Below are 24,295 nucleotides of genomic sequence, written 5' to 3'. Positions count from 1 at the left end.
TCACAGCACCCACTCTCCAGCCCAATAATTTCAAAAGCCTCCTGTCTGTAGTCTATAAAAAAAGCAAAAGAACAGAAGAAACCAAAATTTGTTTCAACACTGCAGCTTTCCTCCCCCAGAGCAGATGATCCTTGTCTCCGTGCTATTTACATTTGTGTATTAAATTTTTTTGGACAATTCATCATTTCATTGAAAAATAGTCTGGTTCTGCCCTTCTCTTGTACTTTTTGAGTACTCCTTGTCCTTTTCCCACAGCCCAGCTGCAGAGTGAAGGGTTTGGGGTGCACCTCCCAGGCCATGCCCTACCCCTGCTGCGCTGCTGCCGCAGGCACAGTAGGGAAGCAACACGGAAACCAGAGGAAGCCCAGCTCACACTTTTTCATCCTGAAAGCTTTGCAAGAACGCTCAAGGATACAGGAAGCAAGGAAGTGCTGAAGTCCAAGACAGTACTGGCTGCATCTATGACAAAGGCACAGAGCACTAGAGCACAAAAGCATTATTTTCCATAGGAAAGAAATAGAAATTCTTCTGCAAAGTGGAAATGAACCAGAGGCTGCCCACCTCTACTCTTAGGCAGGTAACTTGGTAGCAACTGCTGAACTGCGGAGCTCTGATCAATTGCTTTCCGAAGGCTTCTGGACTGGAAGCTCACATCTGGGTTGGTTTTCCTGCTTGAACTGGCTGGAGCAGTCTGGATCACAGGTACTGAGTGTCACTGATGGTACTGTGTTGAGACATTCTCCAGTCACACACATTTAGATTAGCACCATTTCTCACACCCCGAAATTCAAGCATGCAGCTTTCCTGAGCTTCAAGACCAGTTTTCCTGAGCCTGCAGTTCACCCTGCAGTTGGGTCTCTGCACAGAAAATTCTAGAAGTGTTAAAATTGTTTTAATAGCTCAAATTGTGGTTCATGGCTTCTTTAGAGAGGAAAGTGTATCTAGAGAAGTCACAAAACATTTCTGCAGAGACACTGAAGTTCAACAGCCACAGTTAAAAGTCACCTTGAACAAACAAGGGAATTACCAATAATTTCCACTGTTCCCATCAGCTCAGCTGAACTGGAGAGGATGTGTGAGTGGAAAGCCTACCAGGCACAACTTGCAGCTCCCTCTCTCCGCAGTCAAATGAACTTTAAAGACAACTTCAGGAAATCCAGAACTCATCCAGCAGTGCTTCAGCAGTAACACAAAGGATCCTCTTCTCACAGAAATACCATTGCAGGGCTATAAAGACGGACTGAAGAGAGGTGCTGCACTGCTATTTCTGTAATTACAGTGGCGGCAGCAGCTTGTTACTCCTCGTTTCCTCCCACACTACACTGGGAGCACTTTGATGCACTTGATGGCTGATGCTGGAGAGCACAACTGAAGTCATTACCAGGCAGCCTACACACTCACTTCACCACCTGGATGACCGTTCTAAGGAGAAACACCCCAAATCATCTGCTGCAGCCTATGTAACCCTGATAACATTCCTGCAGATCCAGTAAGTAATACATAAAGACAGGGAGAAGAGCAGCTATGACTATGAATTTATGGAAGCAGCTACAGAAGTTCAATGTGCTAGCAACAAGAAAATCTCCTGCAAAAACAACTTAAAATTACTTTATTTTTAAAGAATATTAGCACAATATTTACAAAATAATTTTTGTTTCATAAATAAAAACAGTTTCTTGGGTAAAGACTATAGATCTATAGATATTTAAAATGTCTATATATTTATATATCACACATATGTACACACACAAATGAAAGCATACAGTTATGAACAACTTTGGTTTAAATTACTGGTGGGAAAGGGCTGGCCAGGTGTACCAATGACTTTTTGAACTCTCACTTTTAAATTCCCACCTACAAGAAATCCAGCCCTTAATGCAACAGGATGGTGGGTTTCTCCCATTTCTGGGGCCACGATTCTGCAGCACATAGCCAGCCACTGAGCTCCTCAGGTTTTGACAATTCCTAGGAACAGCTCCGCCTGATCCCACGGTGACACAGCGGGGTTCTGCTGCAGTTTGCTTTAGAGAAATGAACATAAAGCTATTATACATAATTGTTTTTATAAGGCGGAATACCTCAACAGAATTCCAGTTAATTTGGTTTTTTATTCCTCTGCTGCTAAGACTTTCAACTTGACAGAGGGAATCACTAGTTATAAATAGGGAGCACTGCACAATACTAAATTGGAAAAATGTTTATATTGAATTGTAATGGAGAACCATGTCCCATCTTTAGTTCGGTATCACTGAGATTATGGAAAAACCTGCACCAAAAGATTCATCTGTAAGAGCTCCAACCTTACGTGAATACTCCCACTGGCAAAGTAGGATAGTAAACGAGAGCCATATATGTTTCTCCCACATTTTATCGCATGGGTGACCCTCTTCCCTGTGTTCAGTTCCACTGATCCCAGTGAGGGCTGGCCCATACCTTGCTTTAAATGGCTCAATCCTGCAGCCTTGGCAAGAGGGACGATTATGACAGCACCTACTGTAAAATACGACACCTCAATTTTGCTTTGTTAAATTCTTAATGCGACTCGGAGTTCGACGTGCAGAGACCCAAATCCCTGCAACATGCACCCACAAAATGGATATGAACCTTGGTTTGTAACATTCAATTCTGAGAACTGCCAAATTACTCAGGATCTTTAAAAACATGGATTTTATTACGTGACTGTTTGGCAACAGCTTTCCAAACCAAGTTTTAAATTGTTAGAAGGAGAAAACCATGTGTGCCTTTGAAATACAGTACCTTAGTACAAACAGGAAACAGTGTCAAGATTTCTACAAAGCATACGCAAAGTCCAAGAGCAGCCAGCTATATTGGAACAACTCTCAAAATAGCTGTAAAACATAGCAGAATCTCATGGAATGTGCAAGTCCTAGTAAACTGATTTTTAACCATATCATTAGATATATATACAGAAACTGAGCTTCTTCACTCCTCATCACTCATCAGCTCTTCCTACTTTTTATTCTATATATTTGTGATGTAATGGCAGCAACACAAACCTGGGCCAGAAATTATATAGCTTTTTTCCATTCAAGAAAACAAGGTTTTAAACTGTCAAAAATATACTAAATAGGAAACTTCTATTTTTTATGAAGCATCTGCGACTTTCACAAATTCACTGAGTTAAGAAAGCCTGCAATTGCTTCCAATTCCACACACTGCACAACATGAACACACACAAGAACCACATTCAGCATTAAGATTACCAGCTCCTGTGCTCTGTAATTCCAGTGCTGAATTAGGCTCCAACAGCTAAGCAGTTTCCCATCAAAGAGTACAGAGGAGGCACGGAGAGCCCTCTCACTGGACAAAAATATCAGCCACCAGAGCACACATGACTACTGTCCACAGAGAGCAATACTAACATCTCCTGGAATTAGAACTTTGTTAATAATTTAAAGAGAGCTGGGAATAAACTTTGTACTTATGCAACTTTGTGACTAACTTTGTATTTCTTTAATAAAAATTTGCTGAATGTCAAAAAAGATGTATTTGTACAATCTCTACTTCCTGCTTGTATCATACACACAAACCATACTTTGTCCATGCACACAAATAAAGAAAACAATAGTCTAAATGGTATTGCAATTTCTGGGCTCAGCAGGCCCATTATCAAAGCAGTGACTAATGATAGTTTTTGAAAATAATACCACTAAGGATTACTGCAGGGAGACTCTGTACTGGGCAAACAGTGCTTTTTATAGTCTCACCCTCAACCATCCCATATACACCATAACAAAAGAAAATAAAGATCACATGTGGGCAAACACACATGTTCCTTGCTACAGCTGCCGTGACTATAAAATTATGTCATTTATATCAAAAGCACTTTTGCCACACATGCAAAACAACTAGAGTCCTGAATTTCTTCTCGATGAGTAGTGCATCTTCAAGGCCACGGTGTATCAACAACGGTGTACTTTTTATATACGCATCACTTAGCTCTGCGGTTCTGGGAATTTAAAAAGAAAGAAAAAGAAATATTGTTTGGGAAGAACAGCAATGCTATGCAAGTCACAGCTTACAGTTTTTTTTTTTTTAATTTCACAATTGAAAGCACATTTAGCATTCAAATAGTGGGAAAAGATGTTACTAACAGCAAGTGATGTTTCAGCCTCTCCACAAAAGAAAGGTGGACACTGTCTTGGAGCTTTCACTCATGAATTTGAATAAGCTGAAATGGCTCACAGGCTCAGCTCCCTGACCCACCCTGTCCATATATTCTAATGCTAGTTTACTTTCACATGCTATTTTGTAAGCTGGTCAGCTTCAGCATCTGATTCATCCCTGCTTCAGTCTGTGTGTGAATTTTCCATGGAAGGTTAACATAGAAGCAGGTAAAGCTCAATAGGTTACTGCCTCCAGTGTGTGAGTCAGAGCATTTGCCTTCCATCTGTAAAACCTTCTGTCACTGGTTAGGAGCCATCTTTCAGAGCAGAAACAACGGACAGACTTGTACCTCTACCCTAAAATTAAATAGGTAGTTGACAATTTCTGTGCTTTTGGAAACTCCACCTCAGCACTAGAGGGTAGGTTTTCATAACCTAAATGAAACCCAAGAAAAAACAGTCAACTTATTTAAAATTGATCTCCAATCAAAATTCTGCCTTGTTCTTCAGAAGGCTGAGGTAACTGCAGAGAGCCCATCCTGATCTTCCTTCTGGTCTGCTCTGAATGCAATGGACTGGCAAATATCTACTTGTTTCCTGGTCTCAACTCTGTCAAGAATAAGCAGTAGCCAGTCCTGGAGTAGGCCCTGCCTTCCACTCCATCCAGCTGAGATTACACTAACTGGTATACATTTACCAATGTGTTTATGAGGCACCAATGCACTTGTCCTTTGTACTGTAGAAGCGTAATCCTATTGGTTTAGAAAATAATTATGTGGGATATTTGGATGAACCAAATGTAGTAGTCTTAAGTAACACAAATTGAACAGCACATGGTATTTGTAAGGAAACCTGTTTTTAAAACTCATACACCTGTTTTCAATTACAGCTAGCTAGTACCTCATTTATTTGCTTGTTGTCAATTCATGCTTCCTAGAAATGGCATGATATACAAGTATTTCAAGTGAGCCAACGGATTTGGAGTGAGTTTACTCTTCCTTCCAAGTATCAAAATGTTGTAATTGAATACAGGAATACTAGGCTAAGGGTCTAGTGATACCTCACAACAAGCTTGCTCAGTATTCAGGGAGAAACTGAAGCAACAACAGCATCAACAAGTGCTTTTTTTTTATCCTATTCCCATGAAAAGTACAGCTGCTGAACAGAAAAGACTCGATAGTACTGTTTTCATTTTCAAACCTTATCATCTAGCCATTTAAGCTCTTCAATGAGAGCAATCTGAAAAGTAATAAACTGAGTGAAATCTGACTGGAATACAATCTAACAAAACCCAGAGAATTCAAGTAACACCTAAAGAGGGGGAGAGGGAGAGAAAGTTAATTTTAAACCGCTTTCCTGTGGTGATCCATTGAGGATCACCAATTAAAATGCAGAGAGAAAGCTCAGTCATAACAACAACAACAAAACAAACAAAAACAAAAAATAAAAACGCCAACAAAAAAAAAAAACAAAAAAAAAACAAAAAAAAAAAAAAAAAAAAACAAAAACAAGAAACAACCAAAACCCCAAAACCACACCCAAATAAAACAACCCACCACCATTCCATGCATCTTAAATATTCCACGAGCAAAAAGGAAACATAAAGCTATTTGACTTTCCACATTTGATCACAAACACACTATTGCACAGTTCTCCCACTGACTCATCCTCTCCACTGTTTAGGAATACACATTCTTCCCCTATGTTTGATATAGGATACATGTATTCTTTCTTTACAATTAAATACAATTTGAGTAAGAACAGCACCCGCCTTGAAACCTGTCCTCCAAGTTTCATTGAAATAGCACTGGGCTACTCTAAACATCAAAACCCTCAAATGCTGAGCCATTAAAACAAGCATGTGTTAGACTTACCATCATTCTAACATCACTCCTTTTGCATCTTTAAAAGTCAAGAAGATGGATTAGTAATGAGTGAAAGAGAAATAAATGCTTTACAGGTTAGTATTCATGTTAGTTCTAAAATTCAGGTTAGAACTTGCTACTACTCAGCATGCCAATAGGTGAACATAATAGCAAAAAAAAATTCAATGTCATCCCTTTTTCACTGTAAATTTCCCTCACCTTAAGTGCTATCAGTCTCTCAACACCATGAGAGTTGCCCCAACCCAAGGAAATACAGAAATAATAGAGTGGTAAGGATAGATTTTGCTGTGATCATTAAGTATTTCACCCAAATAAATCTTTATGAATTAACATCAGTTTTCAATAGGAGTCCCTTAAAAGCTGGACATTTTGCAAAGCAAAGAGGGTGGACATAGTATAGTGAGATACTAGATTTGTCCTAAAACAGCCAAACAGTGCCTCTGGCTAGCAAGCATGGTGGCATAAAACAGAGAGTGTGGAGCTGCAGGCAACCTTTTATTGAGAAATCAAGCTCTCACTGACTTACAGAGCCACATAAGTTGCATCTGCCATCTTAGAGTTGTGGTAGTGGCAACTAGAACTATCTTTATCCATAATTAATCCCTTAATGAGAAGATAAACCTTGAATATCACCTACCATTTAGTGGTTCTTCTACAGCTTTCTGCAAAACATTTAAAAATATATATATGTATAAAAAGCCTTCATGTTTACTTCTGGCTGGCCACAGTTAAATTACTCTAATTGACATATACAGTAAGTAGTGATTCTATAAAAATGAAGAAAGCTTAATGTTAATCAAATTAATGACTAAAGCTTTGGAAAAAAGATTATCAGTCAATAGCTGCATTCTCCAAGTAGTTTTCCCTTACTGTAAAGTTTACCCAGATGAGATACCCCTAGGTGGCAGCGGAAGCCATGCAGATATTACTTTTAAGCTCTAAAACCTAACTGATATTTTCTGTCATTTGATCAATGGTTAGTAACAAAGCAGCACAACTAAAAAAGAAAAGAAAATTAGTAGCCAAGCAAATCAAGTGGAATCTCCTCAGAAAGAAATACATGACAGCTGTGCATTTAGTCTGGTAGACAATCATCAGAAACAACACATGCAACCTACAGAAATGCTAAAAAAAAAAAAAAATCAGTACTTGGTTAAGATGGCAGATTTCAAAAACACATCTTTTTGCCCTCTGACTCAGGAAAATTTCAATAATAATTTTTTAAGCATGCCCCAGTGTGAAAATGATGCCCTTCACCAATATTAAGTTTTCCACAGTCATTAGATGACACAGAATCAAAGTGTATTCTTAAAACTACTTCAAACCTATTTACTGCCTCAAAGCACAGCAATATAGGCCGAAGAGCCCTTGATGGAAACAAGCAGCATGTTAACACACTCCAGTTTCCACCAGGAATTTCCCTAGCAGCCCTAAGTTCATAAACACAAATTATATCACTTGAATTCCTCTGTAACTAGCCCTCACCTATCTGCAGCTGCAAAGAATATATTTTTACTAGCTGAGGTTTCCAATGACATCTAAGTTTTAAAAACTTCTTTTGATTTCATTTCTGTCCCAAATTCAGAGAGTAACATGATGTTCATTCCTGTGCTGCTGTGGCTATTTATTTCTCAATTCTTTGCTGCCATGGAAGACCACCTTGTGGGAAGAGCAGCTCATAAAGAGAACAGAGTTCCCATCAAAGGATGCTATTTTGCATGCTTTTATTTACAAGCAAAGTTTATTTACAAGCAAAACTAAGTTAAGGAAAAAAACCCCACCCTCCTCTTGCCCTGTTTACTTCCCTTCTACAAGTAAGCACAAGGATGCTAGATAAAGGCAAGATTTCATTTTGAATGAAGCATACTTTCAATTCACTTCTCAGCTCATTTTTATAACATCTATTAGCCTCTTTCTTCCATTTTTTAAAGCTCTGTGCACTTATATTCCTTCCATAAAGACTAATCCTCTGAAATACTACTTCTTACAATGACAATGAATAAGCAAAAGGAAATAATAAAAAAAAAAAAAAAACCTAAAAATCTCTTGTCCTAACTGCAGTCAGCTCTACTGTTAGAAACCATCTTCCTTCAACAACTGGGTCTCAGGCTTTAGACTGGAGACCTGAAAATGTGTCTCAAATGATGGCTGGCATCCAGGAGGTGGGCTGAGTTAGTATTTGCCAGATCCCCCTGCTGCAAGGAAGTTTCACTGGTGTTCTACAGCTGCACCCCTTTCCTTGCTTCTGGAAAACACCAGAAATCAGGCAGTTCACATTCATGGATCACTCAAAAGCACTGTGTAAGTCTGTGAAAATTACTGTTTAGGAAATTATTATTCTACAATTCAAAACTAACAACTGAAAAACTTTCTTTAAAAAAAGACAAAGTATTTTTCAATTTGTTCTGTGTTACCTAAAGACAGGCACTTTCTTTTCAGAAGGTCTCATCAAATTATGGGGCATTTAAGGAAAATCAGAAAAAAGTTCAAGGTTATGCCATCTGTATAGCCAGGAACTGAAGAGAATATCAAAGAGTTCTGGTCTACAAGACCACAGGAAAAAACCTTTTAAGCCTTTCTTACAAGCCATCTGGATGTTTTACACTCACATTAACAAAAAAGCTTTTTAATAAGGTGAGCAAAATGGCTTTTAAATATTCAGTTAGAAGAGTGCACTGTAAAAGAACATCAAACTTCCACCACCTTTCAGTGACAGCAATGGAAACTCCATCTGGGCACAACAGTCAGAGTAAGCCTATGTCAGGGTGGCAATTACAGTACCACAGACACACTCAGTAGGGACAATGGAGACCACCAACTCACTCAACATTAGACATCCGTTACACAGCCAGAACTGTTGCTTGCTACCAACCTGGTCTGAATTCGAACTAGTGAAGAAAGGTTCAGTATCTCACTACAATCCCCTGAGCCATCTAGTCACCCCAAATTTATTAATTTTAAGCTTACCCCCGGACGAGGATGATCTTTCATTCTGGAACCTAAAATAATTACAAAAAAGTGACCAAGCAGATGAATAAATGTTACAATTAACCAAATAAAAACACAGAACCATAGAATTGTTAAGGTTGAAGAAGACCTCTCAGAACATCAAGCTCAAGCAATCAGCAAGCCCAACCCAAGCAACATCACCACCACTAACCCATGTCTCCCAAGGGGCTAAACATCACTTCCAGCGACTGTGATTTCACCATGTCCTGGGCAGCCTGTTTCAATCTTTGACCACCCTTTCAGAGAAAAAAATTTTCCTAATATCCAATCTAAATAGTCCCCAGCACAACTTGAGGCCATTTCCTCTCATCTTGTCACTTGTTACCTTGGAAAAGGTATTGTCTACTGATAAAACTTGCAACAGAGTTGTAACACACAGAATTGCAGCTTCCTTGTCCAAAGGTAATTAATTCTATGATCTGGAAATCTTAGAGCCTCTAAGCACATTTCTGTTTAGGAAACAGAATAATCTTATCACATACAGCAACTGAATGGCTCCATTCATGCACTCAGCTCCAAAGGTGAATTAGGTTACTCACTATTCATCGTGCTTATTTTGGCATGCTAGAATCTACCCCAACAGTCACATCTGACTTCTTCAGCCAGCAAAATCAAACCAGAAATGCAACATTTATGCAGACCATGAACACATAGCATTGAATACTATACAAATCAAAGTAAACCAAAGTCAATAAAACAAATTTATTGCTGTTATTAAAAGGCTTGATTCACATCTGCCATATTTTTGACTCATCTTCATTTAACTTGGATATCAAATATTAGGCACTCTGCCTTAACTTCTCTACTGGAAATTCTCCCTGTCTCAGGGTCTATTTCTGGCCATGCCCACACATGGTGTGCACACATCAACCTGGGAGCCTGCACGGTTCAGCGCAGACTTGTGACTGCACTCACTGCAAACACTTCAGCAACCTGAGCCTGGAAACAACATATCCTCAGCTGCACAGTTCTCTGTCCACAGAGGGTGGACAACCAACAAGAGCCTGTGCATAGCTTGAAACCAAAGCCACTCTGACCCAAGCTGCAGAGTCCATGCAATGTTATGCTGTGGGGTGCCAGCATTCCAGTCACACAGCATTGCTAGGTTTGCTTATTTAGCACATCTTTAAATCTCTCATCTTTTGAGATCTGATGAACAGATCAGTTTCTGAAACAATGCCTTGCTATTCTTTTCTCCTGGGTTTTAAAATTAAGCAGGAGGGAAACCAGGGTTCACTAAAATGAAAGGTATGCCTTCAAATTGCTCTTCTTTTAACCTACCTCTAACTAGTGCGAATCAGTGGGCAGATTTTTGCTTCTTTAAATCCATATTTTGATAAGGTTTTGTCACCACCATCCCACAACCCACTCCACAGAATCCTTTACACCCTTTTGCTCTCTTCATTCTAAGATCCAGCTGGCCAACTGTGTAAATGCAGAACTGAAACAGCAACATCCCTCCTACAACTGAAACACTCTTACTTAAGAAACCTGGCTGTGTTGATCTTGAAACAGTTTATGATGATAAACTGTGGGTTTCTTAACTCAAGATTCCCCACACACTTTATGAAACAAAGCCAACACATACAGACAACTTCTCAGCAATTTTTATAACTATGTAACTGTGAAATCACTCCTTGTGCTCAGATAAATTATGTCCACTTAAAAGGAAAATAATGCAGAATATTAGGTGCTACTTACCCATAATTAAAATGTAAGCCAGACTAAGCAAACTTGCAATAGCCATAATAGCTGAGCCAGCAATCAGAACAGACCCATGTAATGGAGGACAGGCTGGGAAAAAACACAATAAAAGAACTGTGTCAATTGACACAAAAAAAGCACAAACACTTATTTTCAGATATAACTGCTTAGTAAAATAAATAAACCTGATACAGACAGGCATGTTTAATTTCACTTTCAAAACTATCCCAGAACTACTCCTGCATATTTCTTTCTTGTATGCATTCTTTAATGATACAGAGGCATTTACTGATTCATCCTGCTTAGCTGATACATCTTCAATCCCAACTGTTTTGGCCTATAATTGTATTACATGACGGAATACAATACTGTTGTTGTTACAACAGTTTGTCAGCTCAACCCAGGATGAGCTGATTCTTCTGACAGTTCAGGGCCACTGAGCTGAACTCCCCAGAGATACAGGTAACACTACAATGGATCTATTGGAGAAGAGCACCCTGAAAAAAACTAGGGACACTTCACATTTACCAGCATTATAAAACATCCTCAAAAAAAATCCTTGTATTAATGCTTTACCAGAAATCTCTCATCAGTTTATTTTACTATTATAACTCACAGAACTTACAAATACTTCTGTAAATACTAAACAAAAAAGCATAAAATTTAAATCACAACTCCACTGAAAGGGCTGTCATTTCACCCAGACTGAACAAATCTTTAGAAACCATTTCAAGGAGAAATAGGTCTTAAATCCCCAAACCAAGGACTAAAATGAAGAGTATCTGCACAAAACAATAAATCAGGAACATAAAGTGCCTACGAGGAACACGAATATGCATTCTCCTACTAAATATATTGCCAAGGACAACTGGTCCTAAACTGACCCTCTTCTCTGCTGGGGGGGTCTCTGGTGGCACAGGGGAAGGCAGGGAGGCAACAAAGGGAGGCCAGAGGCAGGGAGAGAGACATCACCGTGAGTGGTGGTTAGCTGGTGTTCCCTCACCACAGGGACAGTAACTCTTTCAGTGATGAAACACAGTGTCAGCCACAACCACACTTACAACAGCCCGAGAACAAATCCAGATTTACTGTTTCTACATTTACCTTCTTCATGTGTTTTAATGGTATTCATTGAAATATTAATGGACTCAGTTTAGCAAGGAATGTCTGATTTAATCACTTAACATGTGAAAATTATTATTATTTAATTTCTAAATACCCTAGGCCCCAGTAAGAATAACAACAGTCACCCAAAATCAACACTAACATGCAAAATTAAAACAATTAACTTTTTTTTTAAAGCAGATGCTCACAGAATGCAGTCATGAAACTGATGTATGTAATACTTCCTTTAGGCTATTCTTCTTTCATCACATATAAGTATTCGCACAGTAGTCCTAAACTACATTTACAGAAGTTACTAGTTAACATTCCATGTAGTAAAGCCATTTTCACAAAGTTTAAGTGTTAGAAATAAACAAACATCAGGTGTAGACAAGAGTAAAAGGCACACTTTCACAGAAGACTTAAGTGCTTACCTGAGACACACAGTGCAAAACCAACTATAGCAATTATAAATCCAAGAAGTTTTAAACCTATCAGAGCCAATGTTGCCTGCAGCAGACTGTCAAAAACTGGGGAAAAAAGAAATAAAATTATAAAATTTAACTACAGAGATGTAAAATACAGGTAATTGCATAAAGGTAGAAATCAGATTCTCCTAAATTCTAAGCTCAGCCAACCAGCATGTTAACAAATCTACAAGTCACTGCAAGTCAAGGCTCCTGTACGTATACATAGACAAACAATTTTATTTATATATATATATATATATATAAAATAACATTATAAACAAACTACAATTAGAAAAAATGGAACCCACATTCTCAGAGCCAATTATCCAACCCACTCCCGAAACCCAGGAAAGGTGAGCAGAAATTACTGATGTGCCACCCTAAATTCACTGTTCAAGCAGGCAACTCCTACATCTTCTGTGAAGCAACTCAGCCCAACAAACACAGGCTAAACATTTTGTTTCAAGATACTGTATAGGTGATGAACCCAGCGTGCTATTGTAGCACCTGTTTATAATATTTTGTAGATTATGGAAGTAGCTCAGTTTGTTTCAATCCATGTGTTAGTGAGTAAAGAAATACTCACCAATTCCAAACATGACATACTGAAGGGGTACCAAAATCACAGCAGGGATTACAAGGAGGCCAAGACCAGCCTGATTCTCTACAGTATAGCCATCTGCAAACATTTATGTGGGAATCAGTAAAACCAAAATTGTTAACTGGATAAATGCATAAAGCAACAAACATAAATCACTGGCATCACCAAATTTCCCACTGAATGAACCACAAGTCACTCTCTAGTCCCTAATATTCACCCAAGGCAGTAGGACAGAAATTATACATAAATTTTGAGTCAGTATCTTCCTACGATCACTTGAGGGCCTGACAACCCCAATGCTGTTTCTGCTGTAGTCCGTATATTATTTTTATTTAAATGGAAATTAATAGGTGGTACTAACTTACATACTACAGAATTGAAGACATTCTTTTCTGCTCCTATTCTCTTAAATTGAGAGCAATTTTAATCACTTACCTTGCATAAAAAGAGCAGCACCTACACCAACTAAAATTGCAAAGATGACAAGTGCTACAATAGTGCACACTTTCCTCTGAGATTCAATTTCATACTTTAAGCCTTAAAGAGACAGAGAGGAAAACAATCAGACACACGGATTCTCTCACTGAAATACACAGATTTATGACTTGGACTGTCCCTAAGGAAAGAAACTCAAACTCCTAAAATTTACAACTATATCCACTCCCAAGATTTAATTTGTTTTTATTAATTGATATGGTTAATATGGCTTACTCAGAAAAATGACACCTGGCATCAGAGTTCTAGTCAAATTCTTACTTTCGCCTTTCATGCAGTTCAGCTGATATGTTATCAGAATAAGTCTGGAACATGGTACAGGTTAATTCAGGTAGATGCACTGCTGATATTTAAATGTTACAGTAAATTTGTTACTCAGGTGGATGTCAAGAGAGGGATTAGAAATTCCAGATTTCATTCTCTTCTTTATGATACTGTGTGAGCTCAGACACATCACATCACCTCTGTCCCCAAAGGAACTTAAATCCTAAAAGTCAGTCCTGTAAACGAAAGTCACAAAAAGTCCACCTCAAACAACCAATACAACACCTCCCAATGCACAAAACCAAGAAAACAAACATTTACAAATAGTACACAGAAGAATCATGCCCAATTTAAAAACCTAATTAAAGGCATAAAGTATCATTGGTGGATTCCCAGGTTACCTAAAAGAGTAAAATTAAAAGGAAAAAAAAAATGCACCAACACAAAAAAATCCCAACAAGCAATAAGTGCACCCATATTTATGAAGCTAGAGATAGGACACCTCATTTCCCCACAGAAGCCAAGAATTTTCAATGAATTGCTCAGGTGCAAGAACATCCAAGCAAGCTAAAATTACTCTTATAAAATGACGGTGCCTCTCCATGAAATTATTTTCCTAAAAATGCTGTAAGTTCTGCTATGAAAGCAGGGCAATGACAGGCTCTGAACAGATCAGAGTTCCTATACCATTATAAAATACGAAAATCAGGAATATAACAATACAGAGATAAAATAATTTTTTAAAGTATGTATTAGTTTTCACGAAAAAGTAATAAAGGAAGTTATACATAGATAGCTGAATATGTATGTGATTATTACAAATCACCCTGAGTGCACTTACTTTCCATTTCTTACTGACTTGGTTCTTAACTGAAATGTTTCTTTTTTTTTTCATTTGTTTACTTTTTAGAGGTCTAAAAATTGAAAAAGGCTAAAAAACTTCGAAGACCGAGGTAACAAATTGCACCATCTGAAAGACCAGGACATAAAGCACACTCTGCATGGCACAGATGTTGGACAATAGTGTATAAACATCTACGGATGTCTGTCACTGGAAAATTGATGTATTGCCTCTAAAAACATTTAACAAAAGCACCGATGTCAGTGTTAAATTATAACTAAGCCAGTGCTAAAAGACTAATGAAAAGATTTACATTAAGAAGAGAGCACACCATCCTTCTATCATATTGATTTTATGGCCATATAATGAAACATTTTTGAATTATTCAATAATGTCATGGTGAATCAACTGTGAAGAAAAGCTCCACACATACCACGCCTCTGTGTATTATCTGGATCAATTTCCACACATCTTTTAGATGTGAGTATCACCTTTCATTTTACATGGGTGCCTTTATGCATGGAAGTGATTTCAGGACAATCAGCAACTGCAAAGAATTAAAGAGCAAATACTTACCAATAAAAGTTAACTGAGCTGCACATAAAATAACAAGGAAGCACACCAATGATATGATGACAGCCTTCTCCATTAGAAGGAACCATGATCCTAGTGAATAAACAAAGAAAAATAGTAAGAAGAGAACAAAAACTAAGCCTATTTGCTTTGCATTTATCATTCCTCTTAGGCTATGCTGTAGATTGCTCAATACTATATGAAATTCAGCATTAAGAATTATAATAGGCTAAGAAACCTACGTCCTCTACCTTTGTATTTTTCTATGTGACAACCTACTTTTTCAGCACTTCCAGCCGTCCCAGTATTTTCCAAACTGGAACTATTAACTTCCACTGGAGCAGAGAATATGCCAGTGCTAATTTGTGGCACTACAAGCTACTGAACTTGTGGAACAACAAAAAATCTCTGTAAATCAGAAAAAACCCCCAGTATTTAGGGTAAGCAGAGAAGATATGAAAGGATCAATCTGATGCCTCCTCAGCCATTCTATCCTACCTTCAATGGCAGTAACTCCAAAAGAAATCTGGATGTGTGGTAAAGAATACATGAGCTAGCCAAATGAGAGGGAAACAATTTGAAGTCCTCCCCACATCATCCATCTAGATTTTTTTCCCCTGCATTTTGGATGCCATAGGCTGTTCAGTCAGTCATGCTTTAAGACCCTGTAAGCCACCTTCCAACATAAAATTCTGAAAATATCTCCACTGAACTAGAAAATGCAGTTAATTCTTGCATCTCTGCTCATGCATTTATTTAGGCTCACTCAGTGGAACCCAAAGTCTCCATTTCTTACATTATACTTTCCACCATTCCTCTGTCTGCACATTTCCTTCCAAAGAAATTTCTAATCTTTACTAAGATGCATTTGTTGCATTGTTCTCCATACATAAAAGTGGTATCTGTTGCTCCAGAAACATGTAATTATGCAGCAATACCTCACAATTTTAAATGCCAATTAAATACCCTGAGGGCAGCTTCAAAGTTCACAAATTTCCCTCTTTCCCTCCCCTCCTCCCACAAGAGGCCACAGAAGTAGATATAGCGCATACAACAGAAATACAAGGCAAACATTAAGCTGAAGGCAAGAAAATGGAGAAATTGCTTCTAACTTATAACTCACTGTCCTGCTTCGAAAAGGAAGTGAGTTTTTTTGGAGTTTGGTGGTCAAACCAATGGGTGCTCAGATTTGAATACTGGCACCTGGTATGGCCACTGAGGACATGGATACACCTCTGAGAACACGGGGGTTAAACGCAGAGAACTCCCAGGAAAACTCTCTCTTGGTTCTGGTGGGTGAAAAAGGTCAGAGGTCCCCTGGGGGACCAGCTGGGCGTTGGCAAGGGGAGCGGAAGCCATGCAGCCGGGTGAGGTAGGCTGGGCCTTGGGCACACAAGGGAGGTGAAGGCCTCTGGAAGGGCGGAGCAGCACAGAGAGAGCGCAAGGAGAGAGAGAGAGAGAGAGAGACAGAGCGCTTGGGCCATCTTGAAATTTGATATCAGGTGCTGGCAGCGTGGCCTGCGGAAAAGGAGGGGGGGGTAGGGGTGAATTTGGGGGGGGACAGGTGTCCCTAAAGTGAGAGACTGCGCTTTTTTTGAAACTGGGCAAAGCATCCTTAAAAGGAGAACCCTAGAAGCAGCTCTGGTCCATGCACAGTGGTGAGAGCACTGTACATGGAAGGGAGATGTCACAATGACAAATGATCTCCGGGTTGTGCCACGTGTGACATGGAAACACAAGAGGTCTCAACTGTGTTTCCAGGGGAAGCCTATGGTACAAGAGGGACTCCTCACTCAATGATGAACTGAGAATTGATTATCTGAAGGATAGTGATGGATTGAGATTTGGTGATCTGAGGGGTGGTTACTGAATTGAGAAGCCAAGGTTTTGTCCTACTGTGGTGTATTGGAAGTTTGGTGGGGGAAGGAGGAATGTTTTTGGAAGGTTTTCATTCTGACCTCTGTGTGTGTTTCTTTTTACATATAGCTGTAGGTTAGTAAAGTTTTTTTTCTTTATTTCTAAGCTGGAGCCTGCTGTGCTCTATGTCTGACCACATCTCACAGTAGACACCAGGGAGATATATATTCATGGGGGCACTGGCATCGTGCCAGCATCAAACCATGACACGCACCAAACAAGGTTGATTCACTGAATTGTTTGATGCAAGGCTTTTTGCTTTATCCGCAATATTGAAAAAGCAACTGATATTGAACAGTAACTTGTAATGCACAGTGGCTGCTCCCTAGATAAGCCAAATTCCAGTGATGCTGTTTGATGCAACTGCAAATAATTAAATAACTGCAAGCAGAGACTCTGAGAGCCACTTCACTTCCTCTGCAGCACTTCCAGCTGACATCATCCAGCGTAAAGAGAAAGCAACCAAGAAACTGGGGCTTCAGCATGCAACACAGAATCATGTGTGGTCCTTGAGTCTGAAAGAATTTCCTGCACAGAAGAGTTTGCAATACTGCAGACACATGCAACATGCAATGAAGAGGCTGAAATGAAAATGCTGAAAGCATTTTCCTGGAAATACACTTCCCTTACTCTGGTGCTTCACAGTAATCAACTGAACTCCTGGCATAAAGCAGTGCTTTGAGAGCCAATATAGGGCAGCCCGTTCCAAGCTAAGAAGAGAGACTTCCAGACTGGGGAAAGAAGAGTGAAGAGAAGAGTAAAGGGAAAGAAAACAGGGGGAAAAGCCAAGAAATGAAATGAGACGGACGATGAAATAAGAGAAGCAAAAAAGCAGCAAGAAAAAAGATGAAAGATGATGAAGAGAGGAAAATGAAATAGTGAATGAAAACTTGACAGTCACTCTCCTGATCAGGAAAGTGTGTCTGCGCACAAAGACGAGGGCACTTGCACAGAAATCTTGCTCACACTCTTACTGCCTAGGTGAATCCAGGGATTCTTTAAGAGAGATGGAACAGCTGCCTCTTGTATGACTTATCTTTGTCGAAGCCTCAATTGGAACATGCTAGTAGTGACAGCATGAATTCATTGCTCAGAAATGATGCAGTGAAGACTGGTACAGGATTTCCATTATCCACTAACCCTTTTCAAAATTCAGTCACTAAAACTTTCTTCGATTAGCTTATTGTCTCAAGAGTTTCTCTAGAACACTGAGGAGGAGCAAGCAACAAAAAGTTGTGCAGAAGAACGGAGAAGAGAGCAAGTGACGGTTTTCCTTCACCCTCAAACCTAAGTTTTATGTTTTCTAGCATATACTTTCAAACCTAATGCAACCTCAAGAGTTTTTCACTAACCACATTTCTCCGATGTTTCGTCGTCGCAACTGTCAACTAGAAAATGAAATTAGAAAAATTATATCAGTTTCCTGCTCTGATGTCTTTATACCGATTTCTTAATTATAAACACAAAGAAAATAAAACTTGCAAATGGGACTTGATTCTCCTACATTCTCAAGCCTTGCTTCCTCTTCTGGAGAGTAACAATGAATTGCATAAACAGTCAAAAAAGTCTGAGTAAGCTGTAAGAGAATGAAGGAAACAGAAGCCACATGTACCTCTTTCCTGTTTTTGCAGCATTCTAAGAAAACAATGATATTCTAGCATCTTCCCTTTCAGTGACTGTGCCCTTCTCAATTTCAGGATCACGTCTGCTATGCAGGGTATATGGTTAACTCAACAACTAGATCCAAATGAGAATTACACAAATGCCTGCAGGAGGACACAACATCTGTTTGAGCTTCACAAATATTTTATTGTGAAGTGTGAAAACTAATAGCAAAACAAAAAAAAATTCTGGAGTGTGTGGGTAAGGCTCCGTGTGCCTATGGAACACATTCAGTGCTTCTGAGCAGCTCTCCAGAGGCAAGTCTCCGTGCAAAACAGATGAACAGGGCACACCTATGTCCAGTGAAACTGTCACATCTGCACAGCACTGGACAGATGACACAAGTACAGCAGAACCCATTATCCAACAGCTGAGGTGCTGGAGAACGTGGGCTGGGACTGCCAAGATAAAGTAAAACAGCTCTCTAGATGAGAAATTCATTTAGTGAATCTCATTCATTTCAACATCACTTTCAACACCATCTTTTGAAGACGACATTTAATGCTAGAAAATGGCAGCAAGTTGTCATCTAGCAGTAGCATTTTCAACCTCGCTAGAAAACCGCCAACTTTCAGACTGAGTTTTAGAGCTCTTAAAACAGAATTTCTATTAGTTCTACCTGTAGTTTTCCAGCAGAGTTAAAGGTTGCAAGAAGCAATTCTTCCAAGAAAAGATCTCTGCAGACACTGTGATGGATGTATACATTCCAGTATTATGAAACTGATCAGAAATATGTCACACAATAACATTAGACTGCTGAATATATCAACATCTACATAATCAAAAATATGTGGTAAAACATAGATTTTCCTATATAGGACCTAAATCATGCTCAGACATTATTACAGAATGAAAAAATGTGTTCACATCTTTCCCATGGAAGAACACCCCTCTAACTTAATCCTAAATAAGCCATATTAGCTTACAAGTTAGAAGGCCTGGGTGCTACATATTTTACATTTCACTTTAAAGGATCACATTGCCATGTTCATTATTTTCTCTTTCCCTTAAGATTTTGTTTGTTTTCCCCTTCCAATAGGTTCTGAAACAATAGCAGGCAACTCACCTGAGCTGTTTACAAGTTGCATTCTTATTTTTCCTTCTCTGTTTGATTCTGTTACTTTACAGCTGTAATTTCCAACAACTGCCTGTCGACTGTCAATCGCCAGCGAGGCCACACCCTTGATTAATTCCGATGGGGATAGAAGTCTTGCAGACGAAAATGAGGGATGACGATTAATGTTCTTGGTTCCTCCATGATAAGAAAAAATTATAACTCCTTGACTTGTCCATGTAACAAACATGAATTTTTCACTGTTCTGGATTAGATTAGTCGCATAACAAGGCAAAACTACGGTTCTATTACAGTCATTTTTTTCTATAATACTCGTCCCAGAAAGTGTCAACTGGGCAGAACCTACAAAAAAAATGAAAATGGACATATTCAGAATTATTTCTTAATACTCAAAAACAAAGAAATAATTATAAGTGAATTGGGAAAACAAAACAAACTCTCCCGTGAAACCACAAAAAGAGAATCATGCTTCAAGGGATCAACAGAAGATGAATAAAAAGACATTATAATAATTCTACTTACTACACATTTCTAATTCTACACAAACTCAAGCCATTCTCACCATAATTTAATATATAGATATGATAACCCATCATCCACTTGAAAAAAAAAATTTGGGTTGCCATTTATTTACTTGGACACTTCTATTTCACAAGGGGAAATTCTGTCTGGTTTCTGCAAAACCTACAGATAACATTAACCATAGACTGTGCCATTAATGTTCAGTTTTTTGCTGCTGATCACACAATACAAACTGAGGTCCAGCCATCAGCTCCACCCAAGCTCCCTTTACAGCTCATTAAGAACACAGGGAAGAAAGTCTCATTATTACACTTCTGAGAAAAGGCAGGCAGGGCAGCTTAGGCAAGAAAGCTTTGTCACTTGTTCCCTCTCATCTCTGAAGGTGGAGCCAAATGCCCATAGGTTTAGATCACTTCTTGCGAATTCTCTTTTCCTTTCCAGTGAAGACCGTGTACACACAATACCAGATATGAAATAAGATTACTACTTAGCATTTCACTGCATACACAACAAAATGGAAAATGGAGAATTTGTAAAAATCACCAACCTGTAGTACAAATCACCATGACTAATGTCTCTAACAATCACATTCAATGCAGGTGAGGAAAAATAAACACCTCAAAGGATTACGTTACCATTGCTGGGTTTTCCCATCTCCCTCCCACATGGCACCACAGTTCTAAAACAGTACTACTGACTGACAACTGTTTCAAGACGGACCTCAGCCCTATGCCAAGACTTAATCAGAAATGAAGATTTATTCACTAGCTCTTAAGAATATAAAAAATTGTAACAGCACTATATAAATTACACCAGAAACCAGAAAAAACAGGTTAATTAAACTAGCTTGGATGTACGCTATGAGGGCTTTGAATATTTTATTTTCTTTATTTTTCCTTGTTTGTATGAAATCATAACGAAGTTTAATCGCTTTTTTCATAGTAATTGCTCCCCAAAGTCCCAGAGCCATTAATAATTCAAAATGCTTTACTACATCCATCTGATAAAACCAAATATGGGAAAGGATATGAAAATCCCCTAATACTGTAAGCACTGAGACTTACAAACTGGAATAGCTGCAGAAACTTCAGGGAAACTACCTATATTCACATGTATAAAACCAACTCAGAATCATGATATGTATTTAACGACTAAACTTAATAAGGGCAAGGGGAGAAAGAAAAAAAAAAGGGAAAGGGAAAAAAAAAAGTTATGTCACTATTTGCAGTAGCTCTTTAATTTTCTTCCCCTCAAATCAAGAGTCTCAGATCACATTTAAAAAGAAATCCACTCCTGTTTTAAATATTGCTTTAATATTCTAACACTATTTCCTGGATTACTACTGAATAACAAAAGCTTAAAATAAACTGGCTCTGTATGTATTATGCATGACGGCGTTTCGCAATGAGGAAGAAGTATTCTCTGGTTTACTCATTGTGTTGCATTTTTAAACTAATAAAAGTAACAAAAGCAGGACAAAAGAGTCATCCACAAACCTCAACCTATGTCCTAATAAACATCAAACATATACAATTAAAACCTTCAATGGTTCTTTGTGAAATAAATTTCACATCTGTTTCACACTAAATCACGATAAAAACTGCTGGAATTTTTCCTCTTTTTCAGAGCCAGCACATTCACATTTTCGCGGGCTCAGTCCTCTGCGACCCGGCAGCTTTGACGGAAGAGGTTGTGTGGCTGCCCTCCCACTGAAGGGAGCCCCTTCAGCAGCGCAGCCTTCAGGAAGCCCCACTTCCTGCAGATGGTTCTTCCACTACCGACTTCCCAACGATTCTGGTGCTAAGAGGAAGCCAAGAGAAGCCTCTCCCACCAGTTACCAAATCCTGCAGGCAATGGATTACTGGGTGGGCTCTTCGCCTCCAACTTTCTCGTAGGTTATCATCTTACAGGCGTCACATGAAGGTGGCAATTTTAGAGCCTTACACTACGCAGCGTGGGGGCTTCTGAGGAACTCGCAGTTGCGAAGCTGCCACAGAAAGGCTCTGCACATGCAGAGCAAATTCATAACTGCTGCACACAGTTGGCAGAGCTGGTTAAGTGTGGTCACTGCACCTGATGGGAGCCGACCCCTCTCACCTCCTCATGCAAACCACGCTGGGGCACTCGACATTTAAGTCAGTCTACGGCTAACTCCGGAACCCAGACTGGGATTTCGACAGGAGGTTTAAACACGCAAGTTTCGATGTGCCGCTTACTGACAGAACAACACTACAGCACCTGCACCTCGCTGAAATCTTTTTAGCTCTGTCCCTCCCACTGAGTTTCTTCTCAAGGCAGAGAAATAAGAATTTAAGACTCTGCAATGTCAACTGCACTTCGATGGAACACAAACCTATTAAAGATCAAGAAACGCCGCTAACCCCAGACCCTGTGCAGCGAGGGACCAGCGCGGCACTTCAGGAAAGCACAGGGAGCTGAGCTGCCCTAATGCACAGGGAGCTGAGGAGCAAAGCTCTGGGCACGCTGTCTCTCCTCTCCTCTCCCCCGCAACTTCTGAGGGGAGCAGCCCACCACCGGCCCCGGGGACAATGCGGGCAGCCGCGGGGGCTGGATAACAGCGTGTGTTGCGTGTGTGTGTGTGTGTGTGTCCCCGCTCCTTCCCAAAGGATGGCGATCTACCACTGCGGAGCCGCGGTCCCACACGCGCCGGTTGCCAGCAGGAACAGCCGGGAGTTCCGGGCTGGAGCGGCGCGAGTCCCCTCACCGAGCGGCGGGAGGACGGGCGGCGGCCGCTCCGCCCCGCTGGCCCCGAGACCGGCCTCCGTCCGCCGCCACCAGACCCTCCCCTTCCCGCGGTTCATGGGGCGGCTTAGCGTCCCCTCGCACCCGCCTCACACTCCGGGAGCCTCGCCGGAGACACCGCCGCGGTACACGCGCCGGGACCGCACGCGATGCGATGCATCTCGGGGCGATCGCTGCGGCCGCAGTCGGAGCAATAGGGACAACGAGACAAGGGGAGAGAAAGGCAGGAGAGCGGGCGCGGCGGGCACTCACCTGCGCGCAGGGCACCGAGCAGCACGGAGGCGGCCAGCAGCCACATGGCGGAGCGGCGGCAGTGGCGCGGCCCGGAGCAGCGGCGGCTCGAGCGGCGCCGCAGCGAGCGAGCGAGCGAGCGGCGGAGGAGGGGAGGCGGAGCCGGAGCGCTCCCACCGCTGATTGCGCGGGGGGCGGGGCCCCTTCACGGAGAGCCTCGCTCCCTCCCCCCCCCCCCCACCCCGTAGTCCGCAGCAGCCCGCGGGAGTTGAGCTGCGATAGGACTTGTTTTTAGTGGCGTTACGTGTCTTTTTGAAGTGATTAGCAGGACATATATCCCATGCTCGCCTAGGCTCCGGAGCCGCGGTGTTGTGGATCGGTTTCCCCTCAGGCACAGCGTGGCGTTCGGGGCCGCGTAAAATGGCTGCCAGGGGAAGATGCCGGCTTCAATGAAAGGGGAAGCATTGACTTGGTGACTCCTCCACAGCTTTGTTGATTACGAAACATCTTGATTTTTTTGAAGGGCAAAATCCCCGTTGGGGTGGGTAGGGCCGCGGCCCGGCGGGGGCGGGAGGGGACGGAGGGAGCGCTTTCGTTTGCCCCGTCCCTTCCCGTTAGTCAGCTGACGCTGGGGGCTGAGGGCGTCCTCCTCATCGCTAAAAGCCTGGGCAAGACCAGCTTTGCCAGGGGTACATTTGCTCCTGCTTTTAGTCATATGCATTAAGTGCAAGTGAAACACAAAATGTTCAGAAACACTGAAGAACTTGGATCAGTTGTTGCACTTAATTTAAAAGCGAGGATAAATGCTCCTTTTTCCTATGTTTGCAATAATACATACATTTGACAATTTCAGCAAATGTTTCAACGAGATTTTTTTTTCCAGGAGTAGCTCTTCTTAGAACTTTTAATGTGGAGTTACCTTCAAATTTTGAATCTATGCATACTTTGTTCTCAAACATATGTGTTGGTGAGGCATTAAAGAAAAGACTGTTAAATATATTTGGGCAACATACCTGTATGTACATTTATAGATATGTTTATATTTGCAATG

At 40.5% G+C, this 24,295-nt stretch overlaps 1 protein-coding gene across 7 annotated transcripts; it reads right to left on the bottom strand.

Annotated features, from left to right (window-relative positions):
* Positions 1-1,583: 1,583 nt before the first annotated feature.
* CD47 (CD47 molecule) lies at positions 1,584-23,836 on the bottom strand. 7 transcript variants are annotated; one of them, XR_012579169.1, is made up of 12 exons: positions 23,266-23,836; positions 19,720-20,070; positions 18,344-18,379; positions 15,078-15,167; positions 13,337-13,438; positions 12,887-12,979; positions 12,265-12,360; positions 10,724-10,816; positions 8,981-9,012; positions 6,651-6,780; positions 6,002-6,029; positions 1,584-3,970 (listed from the first exon to the last, which is right to left on the bottom strand). XR_012579169.1 is itself a non-coding variant. In XM_074536046.1 (12 exons), the coding sequence occupies exons 1-11, from the start codon at positions 23,309-23,311 to the stop codon at positions 6,004-6,006; spliced, it is 990 nt and encodes a 329-aa protein (XP_074392147.1). In that variant the 5' UTR covers positions 23,312-23,834; the 3' UTR covers positions 1,584-3,970; positions 6,002-6,003. The 7 variants fall into 7 exon arrangements, 5 of the variants coding, with proteins under 5 accessions (XP_074392147.1, XP_074392148.1, XP_074392151.1 ...); XM_074536046.1 differs by having other exon boundaries at positions 6,651-6,675; positions 23,266-23,834; XR_012579170.1 differs by lacking the exon at positions 6,002-6,029.
* Between the last annotated feature and the right edge of the window lie 459 nt (positions 23,837-24,295).

This window comes from Zonotrichia albicollis, chromosome 2 (genome assembly GCF_047830755.1).
Source record: "Zonotrichia albicollis isolate bZonAlb1 chromosome 2, bZonAlb1.hap1, whole genome shotgun sequence".
Taxonomy (NCBI): Eukaryota; Metazoa; Chordata; class Aves; order Passeriformes; family Passerellidae; genus Zonotrichia; species Zonotrichia albicollis.
This window is presented reverse-complemented; position numbering and strand designations above follow the sequence as displayed.